Source organism: Trichosurus vulpecula, chromosome 9 (assembly GCF_011100635.1).
Source record: "Trichosurus vulpecula isolate mTriVul1 chromosome 9, mTriVul1.pri, whole genome shotgun sequence".
Taxonomy (NCBI): domain Eukaryota; kingdom Metazoa; phylum Chordata; class Mammalia; order Diprotodontia; family Phalangeridae; genus Trichosurus; species Trichosurus vulpecula.
Window position 1 is genome coordinate 191,022,940 of NC_050581.1, and position 14,658 is coordinate 191,037,597.

Consider the following 14,658-nt stretch of genomic DNA (forward strand, 5'->3'; position numbering starts at 1 on the left):
GATAAAGCCAGAGACCACGTGCGATGTGCACGTCCAAAGGATTCCTTGTGAGTTCCTGCACGTCCAACGCTCAGAGCTAGGCTCGTGTCCAGCATTATCCAGGTATTTAGCCAGGCTAATGTTCCCTGTACATGGATCGTACACTCAGAACTGGAACGGCCGCTGCGGGGAAGTGGCGTGGCTTAAGGAATCGAGCAGGCGTTATCATTCCCATTTTGGGGATAGTGAAACCAAGACCAGAGAGGTTGTCATCTACCTCCGGTCTCACAACAAAGAGAGAGTATAAGAGGCAGGATCTGAACTCAGGTGCTCCTGATTCTGAGTCTAGGACTCTACTGCAATAGCCCCGCACTGGTCTCCTTGTCTCATGCTTCTCCGTCTTCCACACAGCTGCTGCCAAGGGGATTCTCCTACGGCAGAGGCCTGCCCATGTCCCACTCAGTAAACATCTCCCGCTGACCCCCAGCATCAGCTGCAAACTCATCTCTGGGGTATCCAAAGCCGTCCCCAGACTGGCCCTTACTGTCTGGGTAGTCTCATTCTACTTTCTTCCTTTCCACGCTCACTCCAAGACCCAACTCCACCAGCCTACCTCCTGCTCCGAGCCCATGGCACGCCGTCTCTTGGCTGCCCTTTCATCGGCCATCCCCCCCTTCTGGAATGGCGTCCCTCCTCACCTCAGCCCCGATGCTTTCTGGGCTTCCTTAGAGACTCAGCCCCAATTCCACCTTCTGCGGGAGGCCTTGCCTGGTCCCCCCAAGCGCTTAGTCAGCGCCCTCCTCTCTCAGGATTGCCTTCCGTGTGCTCTGACTTATTTCTGTGGTGTCTTCCTCATTAGCGAGCTCCTCGAGGGCAGGGCCCGTGGTATTGCCTTTCTCTGTAACCCCGGTGATCCTGACACACTTAATAAATACGTGTTGACTAACTAACAAAGAACGAAGGAAGTAGAAGATGGAGATGATTTATACAGTAACCACATAATAAGGTGGAAAGCAGCATGAGGGCTTCTGAATGCTGAGCAGAGCGGCCGCCTGCCAGGACTTCAGAGGACTCGATGGCAAAGCATATCTGGTGCCTATCAGCAAAGAGATGGAGCGAAGGGAGACACATTTACAGACCCGGTCAATACGTTGATTTGTTCCCCTTGGCCTGATGTCACAAGAGAAGGACCTTGGGGGCTAGAGGGTGAGGGGAGGCATTGGGAAGTAACACTGACGGTTTTTAACGCTTACTAGATGTGTGACCCTGGGCAAGTCACTTAACCCTGTCTTGCAAAAAAAAAAAAAAAAGAACATCAATAAACTATCTTAAATAAAATTAAGTATCTGGTAAAATTTCAAGTATTAACATAAATAAGTTTTTATTCTTTCAGATGAAATAGAAAATATAATGAAGAACCAAAGACTGTGTGGGAGAAAGACAGAAAAACAGACCCAGGGTAACAGAGAGACAGCGAGGCAGAGTTTCTGGGTGTGAGGAAATAGAAAGCCACCAAAACATTTCTTTTTTCTTCCATCTAGCCATAGCCAAGCAAATCCAGGTGCGCTCCCAACCTTCATCAATATCTTCTGTTTTCCTCAATGCATCCTCTCTATTCTTTCTTTCAAATAAAAAAGGAAAAGACTTCCACATCAGTTGCTCCTGCATCCATTCCAACGCACAGATGTTCTGGCTTTGCTTCCTTGCTGCTCCTAATAAAAAGTTATCACGTGCACAATTTTAATCCGCACTGCTTGTAGCTTTTTCTAGGGGATTAATCCGGTCCCTTACGGTGCAAGAGTAAACAAACTCTCCTGGCTCAGAGAAATGGGGGAGACTCGCCCTACCGGCTCATAAGATATTGGCACCTTTTAAACTATTTAACACTCCCAAATCAGCATCCCTCTGGGGGCCGCTGAATCCTTGGTGAAAACACGTGGCCTCTGCTCTACCTCCCAACCTTTGTCTCCTCTCCTCGAATGAAACATTTTAGGCTTGCCAAGAATTCGCCTCTCGCCCCATGCTCAATGAGAGAGTATACGCAACAGGCAACGGGCTGTCCTTTTGTCTGAGCCATACCCGCTCCCAGGCTCATGTTACAGCATTTCTAGGAGACGAACACACACTCGCTGAACATCTGTTGCAGTGTAGGGTCTGTTTGGTCCTTGCATGCTTGGGGAAATGGTACTTGTTTTTAGCTGGATGGATGGATGAATGGATGGATGGGTAAATGGATGAATGGATGGGTGGATGGATATGGATGGATGGATGAATAGATAGGTGGATGGTGAATGGATGAATGGGTGGGTGAATGGATGGAAGAATGGGTGGATGTGGATGGATGAAAGAGAGCCAGAGACAGAAACAGAAAAAAGTAGAGACACGTATAAAGGTAAACAGAGACAGAGTAATAGAAACATATCATCCTTTACAAACTTTTCCTACTTCTGCCCCAGAATTCCAACCTATGCCCCCCAAAATATCCCCACTACAATACACAGTGGTCATCCAACCTTTGCTTAACGACCTCCAGTGAGGGAGAAGCTATGACCTCCTAAAGTAATCTCACTGCATTCTGGGACAACTCTGATTTTTAGAAAGTTTTTCTTTTCCTGACCTTCAATCCTAAATTGGAGGCTATCATTCTTAGTTCTAGCTTTAGGGGACAAGCAGAAGAAGGAGAATCCAACCTCTTTTCTATGTGATAACCCTTCGAGAAGATAGTTCCCACATCCCCCTTGAGTTGGGGGAAAGAGTCTCCCCTCTTCACTAGGCTAAAAATCTCTTCTTCCTTCAACATAAACTAAACTAAGAATATATCCATGAGAGAAGAAAGAGAAAACAGGTCGAGGTTTTTCAAAAAAGAAAGACTTTATCTGTTGGGCCTGCTAACTGCAAAAACTCCTACAAGTCACAAAGAAAAATGCATCTCAGATAGAGTCCTGGACTTGAGAGTTAGGAAGACCTGGATTCAAATCCCACCTCCAACAGTTCCTAGGCACGTGACCTTAATCCAGTCATTTTGGCCTTCAGAAACTGTTTCTCATCTCATAAAATGGGATAAATTATACCTGTAGTAGGCAGTTCTCAGAACTCTCACAAGGCTCAAATGAGATGACATACCCAAAACACTTTGCAAACTTTAGTGTGTTCTCTAAATGTCAGTGATCCTTATTATCATCAGATCCTTTAGAGTCTGTTACAACCCTGGACCCCAGGGGCCCACGATGCTGGAATGTAATACTTGAGCCAAGACCCAGGAGAATGTAAGCACCTGAGGGCAGGGATTGTTGCAGAGCGGTCTTTGTACCCCTCCCCCGCCTCCCCCAACCCTGGCATGTCAGACACACTCAGTCAACGTTGCACATCTGAATGGACTTTCCAGGGATGGAACAAGCCCCTTACCGATTTCTCCTGGCACATGCTTGCCTCGGAAGCGGAAGCAGGCGGTGACATTAAGGCAGTTCACCGACTGCTGGCCGTCATAGCACTGAGGTGCCGTGATGTTGATGGAGGCTGGGAGGAAGATGGAGACGTCCACCGTGATGACAGGTCTGGCCCTGTGAGGAAACAAAAAAGGGTCAGGCTCTCCCAAGCGAGCCATCCTTAACTGGACAGGGTCAACTCGGGCCTGAACATAGGAAGAGGAAAGGCGGTCTGTAAAAACTTCTCTGTGATTTGGAAAGGCTCGTTCTTAATAATTTAATGATTAACTTCACAATGAGAGGGACAGGCTGATGTGCTAATGAGACACATATGGCCAGAGTCATAAATGAGCCACCAGATGTTGTGGGATCATTTAAAATTTCACCAATTAAGTTCTTGGTTCCTTTTTATTGGGTTTAACTGTATATACAGAAGGGGGAACTCCTGTAGGAATGCCCTGATTAGAGCCACAGCTCCTGCCTGCACCACTCCCAGAAGTTTTTGCTTCCATTACGAGAATAACTTGAAATGTTCCAGCTGCACTCACAGGGCTACACAAGCCCCTTCCGCATCCACATCCCCACCCCCACAACTGAATCACTGAATAACACATCAATTTGAATGTCTTTGAGGAAGGATGTGGAACTTCCCAGTCAAGAAATCCAAAGGAAGCTTAACAGAACTGGGGCTGGGCAAATGGGGCTTTTTCCAGGCCACCAAAATTGAATGGTCCTGACCACACTTACACTCCTTTCAGAAACAGAGAAGTAATTGAACTCAGCACCAGGTGAGCAGGAATAATTAAAGTGGGTTAAGTTACCAGGTGGGAGTTTTTGCCCACAAGGTGAGTTCCTTCCCTCTCTGCATCCTGGGGTCTTGGCTCTTGGGAGCCAGTCTCTTTTCATCACATGATCAGAGACTTTTAAGCTGAAAGAGGCTTTAGAAGCCAATGAATCCAACCCCCAGGCCCAAGGTCTAAGCAGCAGTTCTCAAAGTATAGCCTAGGGACCCTAGGGGTTCTACGAGGTCAAAACCATTTTCAGAACAACACCAAGATGTTTTAATTTGTAACATAGTGGATGTCAAGAGATAACTCACACAAACGAAAACTCTTTGCAGGGTCCTCAATAATTTCCAAGAATGTAAACTAGACCTGAGGCTAAAAAGTTTGAGAACTGCGAATCTAAAGAAAACCAGAGTCTCTACAGGAAATCGAGCTATAAGCCTAAAGAAAACCAGTGGATAGAAGATGGGGAAAGGACCTCAAAGAAGCTTAACATGGTGGGCTGTTCCTTGGCTGTTTGGTCATGACTCTTCATGACCTCATTTGGGGTTTTCTTGGCAGAGATACTGGAGGTGTTTGCCATTTCCTTCTCCAGCTCATTTTACAGATGAGGAAACTGAGGCAAACAGGGTGAAGTGACTTACCCAGAGTCACACAACTGCTAAGTGTCTGAGGCCGGATTTGAACTCAGGCCTTCCTGACTCCAGGACCAGCACCTATCCGCTGCACCCCCTAGCTCACCCCGATTTCTCTCAGCTTAGTCCTAGCCAATAATCACTCATCCCAGGAAGGGAAGACTCACTGCCTCTCTTGGCAGACCCTTCCACATCCCAGCCAAAGGGCAGTCCTAACTCAGCCTCTGACCTGTCCCACTAGGCTGGACACAAAGATGAAGAGAAACACGGTCGAGCTCATCTCAATCCAAATCACCATTTGGGAGGCAGCTTGGCACAGCAGAAAAGGCCGTAGCTGTAGGGTCAGAAGATCTGGGTTCAAATCTCACCTCTGATAGTATCTATACAATCCCGAGCAAATCTTTGGACCTCAGTCCTTATCTGTAAAATGAGAGGGCTGGGCTGGATCATCTCTGAGCTTCCCTCCAGTTCTCAATCTATTCTCCTAAGTCACAGACTCTCTGGGCCTCAGGCTCCTCATCTGTAAAGTGAGAGGGATGGACGAGAGGGCCTCTTAAGGTCTTCCAGCTCAAAGGATCCGAACATCCATGAAGCAAGAGGCTGGAACTCTATGGCTTAGAAGAGGCTTGGTCTGAGCAGGGAAGGGAAGGAGGCAGGTGAGGGGAGTGACGCAGATTAAATTTATTAAAGGGTCATTAAGCTGTAATCTGCTGAGGAGCACACAGACTGCTTGTCTCTGTCAGACATCGGCTGCCCCGAAGCTCTGCCTAGCCACTGACCAGGCCCCGGGCGTTGTTTTTGGACCAGGAATCCTTCATGAGTGTCTGTTTCCCTTACTCCTCATCCGGACAGTGAGGACAGCACACTGGCCATCTGGCAGCTGACCCGACAGTCCCTCCAACACCAATCTAAAAGAAACAACCTGCCCCAGTCGAGCGCTGGGATACAGGCTCAGCTCCAGCAGCAAAGCATCGGGGCTTCTTATGGCCAACAGAGACAAAGCCAGAGAAACCCCAGCAGCCGAGACAAGTGCCTGAGTCAGAGTGAGGAGGGAGAGCTGAGGGATGGATGTCCGACTATGGAGGCTGCTTCAGTCTTTTACAAGGGGAGTTTTTGGCTCCAGGATAAGACCATACAGGACAGCATCTAAAAGTACTGCTCCTATTTATGGAAACCTGAAATGTCTGGAAAGGCTGATGCTGGGAAGGCAGGGGCCTGGTCCACCTGCCCTCAGAAAGACCAGCTGGCAGAGGCAGAGACGTAGAGAGACGCAGGCACAGAGACAGTGAGACAGTGTTCCTTCCCTATGGAACTTCCAGTCTAGGAGAACTAAGCACATAGAGAGGTGTCAGTCATACACATTTCACAGTAGGAACATTCTAGACACTAGACAGTGTAGCAGCTTATTTGGGCTTGGCAGCTAGGTAGCACAGTGGACCTGAGTCCATACCCAGACACTCACTAGCTATGTGACTCTCACTCACACAGGGATGCAAATGTGAAAACAGCCCCATTGCCCTCCGCCCAACATGAGCAGAGAGGATGAACGGGCACCATAGGTAGTAGGAACACATTCTCACCTCAGCAGCACAACGTGGTCCGACATGAAGGCCCCAATGGTCACATCTGAAAATGAGAATTTCATAACGTTCAGATTTCGGCTGTGGAGGCTAATGCATAAGCAGGAACCAGGAAGACTTCTCTCTCTGCGCCCCACCCCCGCCGTGCCCATTGCCCCATGACTGCCACACCAAGCTGGGACAGTGCCATTCCCAGGATGGAGGATCAATCCACAGCCTGGCTAACTTCATCTGGAACCTTCTGTGTCTCCATATCACTGGGTGGAGGTGAGCACCCTACGAGATAACATTTGTAAAGCACTTCACAAACCTTAAGAGGCACTATAAATGGGAGCTTTTTTATTTCAATACCTAAAAAACCACACCAACTCTTCACTAATTTGCTCATTTTTATTTCCTGTTGTGTGTGTGACACAAAGGATTTATCTAACCTCAGCTCTGCTACTGACCAGCTGTGTGACAACCACCCAGTGACTCCACTTTATGGATAAGTAAACTGAGGCAAAGTGGGGTCAAGTGACTCTCAGGATCATACGGTTGATAAGTGTCTGAGTGGGGATTCAGGCCGAGTTCTTCCTGACTCCAGGTAACAGTGCGTTATCCACAGGGCCCTAGATTAGGGCTCCGCTCCATGAAAGAACTGGTCCTGAAAAATCAGAGCTAGAGGAGCTGGTCTCATCAACGTCCAAAACCTCCACAGAAGGCTCTTAACACAGAAAGAAGAGTTTACAGATGGGCCAGAGGAGGGAATCTTCCTCAAGAGCACATGATGAGTCAGGGGCAAATGACGGGGAAAAGACATCTCTCGAATCCCAACTGTCTCCTCCGCCCCAGAGGGGCATCCACGTATCCTATGGCCCTCTTGGGATCACCCAAAGCATCTGATGCTAATTCCCATCTGGTAGTTTTTCATTCAATCAACCACCACCACCACACAGAACTAAGGAACACGAAAGGCAGAAATGAGTCGGCCCACTGGGTTGATGTGAACGGGGACCATGGATGGCTTAGGGCAGAGATCCTTCCATTCAGGAGTACTTATTAAGCACCCACTACACTGGACACATCAGATATGCTATCAAAGTGGGGAAATGACCCCTGCCCTCAATAAGCTTATATTCTACTGGGACAGCTTTGTCTTTTCAAGGGGGCAATGAGATGGATTTTCTTGGCATTCCTTCTATGATTATTTTTTCCTCAATGTTTCTCATCACTATCATCTTTTTGAAAGGCAGTGTCGCTCAGTGGAAAGAGCTTGGAGTCAAGAGAGCTGGCTTTATAACGCACCATGTTGTAAGGCTCAAACAAGACGCCATCCACTAGGGTCTTCACTCCTCCAGCTCGTTTGTGGGGAGCTGTCTGTACATCATCTCCCCAGTTAGAGCAGGAACAGCCTCTCACCTTTCTTTGTGGCCTCAGTGCTTAGCACTGTCTGGCATATAGTAGGTGCTTAATAAGTGCTCACTGACTGATATGTGCAATGCTTTGCAAACCTCAAGTATTACATGAAAGCCAGTTATTATAATTCTTATTTTGGATGAGTTGTACACGGGATATTGTCAATGATGCCAGCTTAAATAAGCATTACAGAAATGCCAGCTATGATCATCCTGGGTGAGGTTGGGGTTGTTTTGTGTATTTGCTGGGGTTCGGCTATACAGCAGACATCTCCTTTCCTGAGGATGAGAAGCTCTCCAGACGCTCATCATTCCAAGTCTTCCCTCCATGCTGGGCAAGTCCATCAAGTATTTATTATTTATAACTGTCACTGGGACATTTTTCTTTATTGGAAAAAGTGGAGGGGGCGGCGCCACTACTGGAATAGATTTGTCAGTGAAAGCTACTACCTCACTGCCCTGATCCTCTGCATCTACTAACAGAGGATCCGAGAAACGGGAGAATTACAGGAGGTGACACAGAGTGAACAACCGAGTCCCAACGGCACCCTCTAACTCTCCCACTGATTTACACACCGCCTTGGAAAAAAGCTGAAGACTCCGCCTTCCACTGCTGGGTATTCTCATCACTCTAAGTTGATGGAAATTATTGATGAGGAGACTGGAAACAATTCACCCACATCCTGTGCTTAGGTTAGCTCATCTTCCTCCCAAAAACAATCCCAGAAAGACAGCCCGCCCTTACCTGGATAACCATTTCCATCCATATCGACGCCTCCTGAGATCGACTGCCCAAACATCCGCAGCATTGGGTTTATCTGCTGTCCAGACAGTTTCTGGAAGAGATAACCAAGAGGTGACCTCACAAGAAGAAGCTGTGGTCGCCAGTAAGAACCCATGAGCGCTCTGTCCTGTCTAGCCCAGGGGCTTCGCTCTTGACAAAACTGGCCAGGGTGGGGGCTGACTTATTGAAAGAGCAAATTAGAAAAAAAATGATCCAGTAATTTCTCACGGGACGGGCAGTAATAGGTAAGACAAGGTCACCTTTGTGACCTGCCTCGACTACCAAATGTCAGCATTTAATGAAAATTCAGGAGGCAATGTGGTTCAGGGTAAAAAGCTGATTTGGAACCAACAGAGGACCCAGATTCATATCCCACTCTGCCACCTCCTACAGCGTGACCCCTGCCAAGTTACTTTTTCTCTCTGAGCCATGGCTCCCTCCTCTGTAAAACAAGATGGTCAGACCAAATGGCCTAGAAGCTCCTTACAGTTAGTTTGGAAGTTTAATAAATGAGGGCAAAAACCCCCATAGACACATTATAATGTCATAAATCTTCAAAGAAGCAAAAATCAACTGGAATATTGAAACAATATTCTCTTTTTTCCACTTGATTAATCAATCAATCAACATTTATTAAGTGCATACTATGTGCCAGGTACCACATTAAGTGCTAGACTTACTAGAATACATTTTTCAGAGACAGCCTAACATAGTGGAGAGGGAGCGAGGCTTTGAGTGAGGAAGGCCTGGGTTTGAATCCTGCCTTTGACATTTACTACTTGTGTCACTCTGTGAAAACCTTTTCATTTCTATGCACTGCAGACAACTCCTTAACACTCATCTACTCCACAAACAAGTTGTAGTCTTTGATCATTGAGAGCACTCCCACACAAGGCGTTCCCCAGGCCAATGAAACCACAGATTCTTCCCATCACGCAAATGGGTCATTAAGCTGAAATGGTAAGGCAACGGGCAATTCCCGTCTCTGCTCTAGACTGAAGTGCCCAAGAGACATTAATAGGAAAGGACATTCCTTCAGGAAGACAAATGAGGTCTCTCTGGAGTGGACCCAGACAACGAAATTGCAGCTCAGCTCACAGAGCACTCTCCTTACCCATGACAGGATCAGGGGGCTTCCTTCTATGAAGAATCTACAACCAGGGACTCATCCATCCTACTCTGCTCATTTTTCAGATGGTAAATGAACTGCCGTGCAAATACCACACAGCAAATCGGTGACAAAATCGGAGAGACAGCCATTTTATGTTAATCAACAACGTCTTAACTTTCTTTGACAAGGAGAAGCATTCAAATATAGGAAGAGGAAGACAAGGAATTTTTTAAATGAATGTTTGCTTCACCTGTTATTCATCTGGGACACCCATCCTCAAAGCATACCTCCCCCTTTGTGCCCCCCTAAGGTTTGGTGGGTTCTTTCTGTTCCACATTTATGGGAACCAGTGGTGTTCACTAGTGAAGTCATCACAAGTATGGCCTTGACCTCTTTCCAACAAAGTAGGACCTCAAAGAAACAACATGACTTCAGTTCGCAATGAATTAGATTTTAATTAACACATTCATTCGCTGTTTTCAGGGTGCAGAACACAGTCTGAGGTCTTGCTTATTGGTTGAGTTGCATGTCAGAGACTACATTTCTTTTGTCAGAATGCCTGGAATTGGAGGACAAAGTCTGTTTCACTTGATTCCTCATACACCCCATTCCAGATGTTTCTGCTAACCCATTTCTCGACTTGTAGGAAAATTCCGATACAATTCGTGGTGGTCATTTTGGATGGGCAACAGGATTTTTGTTATTATTTGTTTTCTTTTTTTTCCCCGGCTACTTGCAAAATTCTATTTCTGCTGCTGAGATTTTGGAGTTTGACATTTCTATGTAAGTTTAACCTGGAATAAATCTCCAGCAGTACCTTGTGTGGTAGAATATCTTTAAATAAGAAATTTTTTATGATACTTTAAAAAAAATCATTGTCACTTTCTGCTGACGCTTCCTATCCTCCTTCCCAAAAGAATCTTCCTGTTCACATAAAAACTGAACAAACCAAACCCTTGTGTTGGCCATATCTGCTAACATGTGCCTCCATGGGCACCCAGAGTCTATCACCTCCTGCCAAGATGAAGGTCACATTCGATGTCTGTCCTCCAGGGAGAAGATTGGTCAGAGTTCTCAGGGCTTTCTTTTTTTATATTTATCACTTTATTAACTTATATGCAGAATACATCAAGCAAAATGCCAGACTGGGCAAAACAAAATACAGAATCACAGGGAGATCGACTATCTCAGACATGCAGACAATACCACTGGTGGGAGAAAGCTAAGAATTAAGAAGCCTCTTGATGAGTGTGAAAGTGTAAAAGCTGGCTTGAAGCGTCATTAAAAGACCCTGATGTCAACAAAAATTGAAGGCAAAAGGGGACAGCAGAGGATGAGATGGGATAGTATCATGGAAGTAACAAATTATGACCTTGGACAGACTTCAGGAGATAGTGGATAGAAGGGCCAAGGGTGCTAAGGTGCCTAGAGTCATGAAGAATCAGGCATGACTGAAGGACGACAGCATAGCTGGACCAAAGACAATGTGGTGGCAAATCTACGTCATCGTTCAAGCAGAAACCTTAGCTTGTTGGTCTTCTGCTTCCCACTGCATCACTGCTGCTACGTGTCTTCATCAAGAGCTGAATACGTCTAATAGCATTCAGCCCTTTGGGTTCAGATCCTGGGCAAGATCTCTTTGCTTCTTTAGGAGCATGGCTCCCGAACGGCACAGGCAGGCCCAGGCCCCCAAGGCTTCCCAGGAGCCCCCACCACGCACCGTAATTCACAGCACTGCGCCTCCATTCTATCTCAGGAACCTCCGCAGCTAAAAAGAAGCATTCTCAGGGCTTTCACCAGTGCTCCCTTCATGGGGCTGCGGTCACTGTTTTATACGTTTCTCTTGGTTCTCCTTATGACCTTCCTCCTCCGTTTCTTTACATTTCTATTTGTCATTTGCGTATCTCATACATTGCCCCGGTGATGGGCGCACACTCTGGTGCCATTGGCTGTGCTACTGTGTCAATGCACGCTTTGTCCTTGGTGATGTTCTTCGATGAGAGTCTGAGCTCCAGCTTTCGGGCTCTTGCCTTCCTCCCATTTTCCTGGAAGCCCCCTCCTGCTCAACTTTATTCTTCAGCAGACCCAGCGTCGTATTAAAATTCTCTGTCAATAATAATAATAACTAACTTTTGCATGGTGCTTTAAGGCTTGCAAAGCAATTTTTCTGTATTATTCCATTTTCTCCTCATAACAACCCTGGGAACTAAGTGCTAGTATCCCATTTTAGAGATGAGGAAGTTGAGGCTGAGATTACGTGACTTGCCCATGGTCACACAGCTAATAATTATCTCAGGCTGGATTTGGACTCAGATACTCTTGACTCTAAGTCCATTGCTCCATCCTCTGCAACACCTGGCTCCCACCAAATTCTGTTCTTACAGGTATTGTCCAGATCCTCCCTTACAGATTTCAATTCCATCTTGATAGCTGTCAGGATCAGGAGGGTGGGTCCCTCCCAGGTCCTCAGTATCCTCCTCTGTAAAATGAGCAGATGATTTCTCAGGACCTTTCCACCTCCAGGTCTATGGGATAGGGCTTGGACCCATGATTTCATAGGGAACTCCCAGGTGAGGAGGCTCCCTCTGCCAGCATAGACAGCCTTTATTAGAATAGCCTGAGGAGAGAGATTGAGGGACCAGCCCAAGGTCACGCAGCCAGTGAAATGTCAAGAGACAGGACTGGAATCCAGGTCTTCTCGGCTTCAAGGTTGGTCCTCTATCCACTTCATGATGGCATCCCTAAGAGAAGGGTCAAATATGCCTTCACTTCTGCACATTGAAGCACCTTCTGACAGACCCAGGTTTATTTCTGGAGTCCTCATACAGGTTCCTTCATTGGTATCTCCTTCTCGGAAATTCTCTCCAGTTTATTTTATTCCATGATATCTACTCGTCTCGTGGTGTCGGAGCACGTGTTTGGCTTCGCGTTAGCTTAATTAACCCAGAATCTTTTCCTACAAGGTCATTTTTCTTCCCTGGGTTGTTTTTTCTCCTTCTTTGGTGTATCTGTCACTGTCATCCAGGTGCTTGAGATGGGGAGCTGGGCTCTCTTCGGCTCTCGCATCCCATCTGGCCACAAGTACTTCACATTCTATTTCTCACCACTGGAGTAAGGGGAAAGGTAGAAAGGCAGGAGGAATCCAAAGAAGGCCTTTTGGCATGAGACTCAGAAATATGGAGAGCTGCTGTTACTCTAAAGGAAGTTATGGAAGAGACATCTCGTGAACTATGGGCCCACCAATGGGTCAGTGACCTCAATGGTGAGCACACAAGGGACTACAAGTTACAATAGAAAGAGAAGCGAGTTTGGAATCCAAGGATGTGGGTCCCAACCCTGGCTCTGCTGCCCACCACCTGTGGGACCCTGGGTAAGCCCCTTCCTCTCTCAGAGTCTCAGTTTCCCCCTAAGTCAACCTGACATGATGTGCCTACTATGCGCAGGCACCATACCAATGGCTGAGCACACAAAGAAAGGTGAAAGTATGGTGCCTTTCCTAAAGGAGCTCACATCTAGTGGGGAGATAACATGCAGACAACTATGGACAAATAAAATACATACAAGGATGACTAAGGAATTGGACAAGGTGACCCTAATGTCTCTTCCCGTCCTAAATCTAAGCTCCCATGATCCTTCCCATAATGCAGATGGTAACCCATCCACGCCCATGTGTGTCTCCTGTCTGCGTCCTCCAATAATCCCACCACAGGTGGTGGGATTCACTTAACATGCCAGGAGCCTTCCTCACGGTATTTTGACACAGCAGTTCAGTGGAACACAAGGGCTCTCTACCACTTAAGCCTCATTGAACAGACCCAGCCTCTTTGCCCTGTTCACCCATTTCTGCAGTCAGATAGGCAGTGCAATGGATTGAACTCTAGGCGTGGAGTCAGGAAGTCCTGAGCTCAAACCTGGCCCCAGAAACCTACAGGTGGCCCTGGCCAAGTCACCTAACCATTGCCTGTCTCAGTTTCCTTCTCGGTAAAATGAAGAGAATTTTAACACCTGCCTCCCAGGGTTACAGTAAGGACAAAATTAGATAATATTTGTGAAGTGTGCGCTAGGATTAGCAACCTTTCCTTGACTTTGTGACATGGCCCTGGCAGTAACGCTCCTGTTGCACATCAAACAAATGAATGGGATTCTCAGAGACCCAGAGCTAGAAGGGATTTAAGGGACTGACGAGGCCCAGGGAGATGGAATGACTTGCCCAAGGTCACACAGGCATTACATGCCCAAAGCAGGATTTGAACCCAGATCCTCCGACCCCAAGCCAGGGCCTGTTTCCACAGCACCTCAGAGCCTCCAACTTGCCTCTGAAGAGAGGAAGGAAAACATTCTTCGCTTGGGCTTCACGAGCCTTTCTTTTAAATACGCTGAAGGCTTTCTGGTTTCCTTCCTAAGTTCACATATTTTATCACACACATCGACTCTGAGGAGGGGCCTGGGGCCTCACTGGACACACAAAAGCTGAAGATCCCTGGTCCAACGGAGTCAGCGCCCCAGACGTGACAGACAAAGCCCCACATTGAAGAGGAATCGTTCTGAAACAGACTGACCCAAGCCTAAATCCAGGACAAGTGGAAGCGGCTCCTCTGTCTCTGTGAGATACTCTCCGACAACGCTGAGTGGGGGTGAGGGAGGGAGGGGGCCGTTCCGGGGTGGTGGTGCAGACTCCACATATCCTACAGACATCTGCAGCCCATTATGCTATAAAGCCCGAAAGATAAAACTTCTGGGGTCTAACAGCTAAATGAAAACAGAAATACCAAAATGTCATCGTTTGGCCCTGTCTGGATACCATGTCTAGTGTGCCACTGGGAGTGGGGGGAGGGAGCAGCATTGCATGAGGGCTCCATTGGGTGCCAAGGCGGGAGCATGAAGTCTGCATCAGGAAAGAGGTGAATGAGGGAGAAGAGGAGGCACCGTGAGGAAGCCCCCGGCCACCATCTGAGCATCACA

The 14,658-nt window shown here is 47.2% G+C and overlaps 1 protein-coding gene across 1 annotated transcript in view; it reads right to left on the reverse strand.

The window, feature by feature from the left end:
• Positions 1-14,658, reverse strand: part of ITGA9 (integrin subunit alpha 9) — a 349,120-nt gene that overhangs the window by 261,778 nt on the left and 72,684 nt on the right. The window contains exons 12-14 of the mRNA XM_036738550.1: positions 8,547-8,637; positions 6,405-6,450; positions 3,385-3,539 (exon numbers count right to left, since the gene is read on the reverse strand). Of these exons, the coding sequence (XP_036594445.1) occupies positions 3,385-3,539; positions 6,405-6,450; positions 8,547-8,637 (292 nt within the window). The remainder of the gene's footprint in view (positions 1-3,384; positions 3,540-6,404; positions 6,451-8,546; positions 8,638-14,658) is intronic.